Source organism: Rhinopithecus bieti, unplaced genomic scaffold, assembly GCF_001698545.2.
Source record: "Rhinopithecus bieti isolate Rb0 unplaced genomic scaffold, ASM169854v2 scaffold_20170, whole genome shotgun sequence".
NCBI classification, from domain to species: Eukaryota; Metazoa; Chordata; class Mammalia; order Primates; family Cercopithecidae; genus Rhinopithecus; species Rhinopithecus bieti.
In genome coordinates, this window is record NW_016810097.1 from 1953997 (window position 1) to 1956386 (window position 2390).

The window sequence follows — 2390 nt, forward strand, 5'->3', positions numbered from 1 at the left end:
CAGATTTGTTAGATTTTTAATAAGAACATGGAAATCCCAATCAGCCCTTCAACAAAATTAAAATACAGAAAGTGAAATTAAAATTATTCTACATTAAATGACTTTTATTTTTAAAAAAAAGTAACTGTGAACATATAAACAGCCTGCAGGGCACTACAGTACAGCTGGAGAGAGATACATTTTCCAATGTACCTATGGGCCAATGAATTCCACCATTTTCAAATAAATCCTTAATCAGACTCCACTCAGTTGGAAGGTTTTGCGGAAAATATTTCTGGATAAAAAACAAAAAAACCTCATGTTGGAAATCAACTGTCCTTCCCATTTGGAAACGTTAAGAGGAGTCCCCAGGGAACACTGGTAATAGGTGAAAATGGTTCCTGGAGTCACCAGTGTTGTACACACACAGGGAACACACCACAGCTCAGACATGAAAAAGTTCCTTCTCATAGGACTGTTCCCTCAAGGTAAGACTAAGATGGGAGGGGGAGAAACTAAAAGAATCCTAAAAAAGCCAATTTTAAAAAATTCTGCTTTGGCTGATTTTGTGCTATAATGGGTAGCTGATTTCTAAAAATCATATTTCTTCAAAGAGTTTTATATCGAAAGGAAGACTAAATGTAATGTGCCTTTCCTCATAATCCAGGAAAACAACTGTGGTATTTCAAAAATTCTAAAAATATCTACTTTCATGAAATAGTAACTATTTCACTACAAACCTATTTTTCACTAAATACACACATTTCCTAATCCTGGAGCCTCCTGGGAAAAGCAGTGGGTTCTCCCTGGGTCTTGCCAGACTCCGGTGTTCACAGGAGAGTGTGGGGAATGGCTTCACCCCGTCTCCTGGGATGGGCTTTGTCAGAGGTCACGTGCAGAGACGCTATCAGACTTCCACCAGGCATGTTTAAGCAATTACCCCATACTTGTACCAGTTATGTGATTTCCCCTACCTCCAAACACATTTCCATTTAACTAGGCACAAGAGGAAAAGAAAAGAAAGGTGTGCCAATGAATCTCAAATCAGGAGAATGTGCAGGAAAGCCCCGCCATGTTCAGGCAATTCGGATTTCCAAAAGGCCACAGGATAGGATGTGGCACTCTTGGCTTGGAGTCTCAAACTGTGTGTGTGAACAGTACGACTTTCCTGTGTCAACCTTCGGTGTTGAGGCAGCGTAGAATAGAGTGGCTGGAGAGTTTGGAATACTGACCACACTGGCTCCGGGTGAAGGGCCTCTGCTCCAGCAAAGAGCCCTGCCGTTCCCTGTAAGTGTTGTGAGTGAAAGACCTGCTTCGCAGGGGAGCTTGGAGTTTCTCCATGCCTAGGACCTTGCCAGTTTGGATTCATGAGCCTTGAGAGTGCCAACCGCATCTTTCACTGCATGGTAAATGATGTTCTTCACCTAGAAAGGGTAAACAGCAAAGTCAGTTCACGGCAGCCCCATGCAAATGTATGTTCTACCTTGACTGTAAGCCTACTGGTTTAGTGGGGAAACTCCCAACAAGGACTGTGCGTTCCTGTATCAATCCCCACAGTCATTTACAAATCACATAGGGCATAAGGTCTGTACTCAAAAAAGAATACTGAAAGGCTATTTGATCACCATCATTTAAGTGCTTACTATGTCCTGGGCAGGCGCTGTTGCTGAGCTCTTTATGTGGACCTCCGCTTAATCCTTGCCAGAATCCTATGAGGTAGGTTCTATTATTATCACGACCAATTTACAGAGGAGAAACTGAGGAAACTAAGGCCACAGTGAACACCTGGAGATATTTGCTTCCTTACATAGTTAAGAGGCTTCCTTAAGGTTCTACAGCTAATAAGGATGCATTAAAACAAGAGTGGAAAGCAGGATTATGGCCTATTTTTTCCCTTTGTGCTTATATGTTTTCTGATTTGGATATATTACCTGTGAAATTGGAACACACAATGAAAGTTATTGAAAAAAGTAAACAAGCATATTAAAGTGAAGATAATAAAGACAGTTTTCTTTTAAAGGGCTGACAAGAGACTTGAGGTTATTTCTGCGGAGGAAAAGTGGGGAAATGCAAAGGGGAAGGGGACATGGGGGCTTCAACCATGTAGCTGCTGTATATGTATGTGTGCTGTACTTTCTTAGGCTGGCTCATGGGCATCCAAGTCCCTTTTATGCTATTCTCCATTAATTTTTTTGCATTGCTTCAACAAAGATTGATGAATACCTACTATGTGTCAGACATTGTGCTAAGGAAAAGCAGTGAGTAAAACAGTAAAATTCTTGCCTTCACAGAGCTTAAATAGCTTACAGTATAGTAGGGTTAAGTAACAGATTAAAAAAAAAAAAAAAAAAAAAAAGAACTGGGAATAAACTGAAGACATAAAGAGAGAAAACTAAAGCTGTACTGAAAGA

At 40.6% G+C, this 2390-nt stretch overlaps 1 protein-coding gene across 1 annotated transcript in view; it reads right to left on the reverse strand.

Moving 5' to 3' along the window:
* The window catches only part of KDM3B (lysine demethylase 3B), an 87214-nt gene continuing 84824 nt past the window's right edge, over positions 1-2390 (reverse strand). Inside the window, 1 exon segment of the mRNA XM_017891311.1 lies at positions 1-1403. Coding sequence (XP_017746800.1) covers positions 1323-1403 — 81 coding nt within the window. The 3' untranslated portion in view covers positions 1-1322.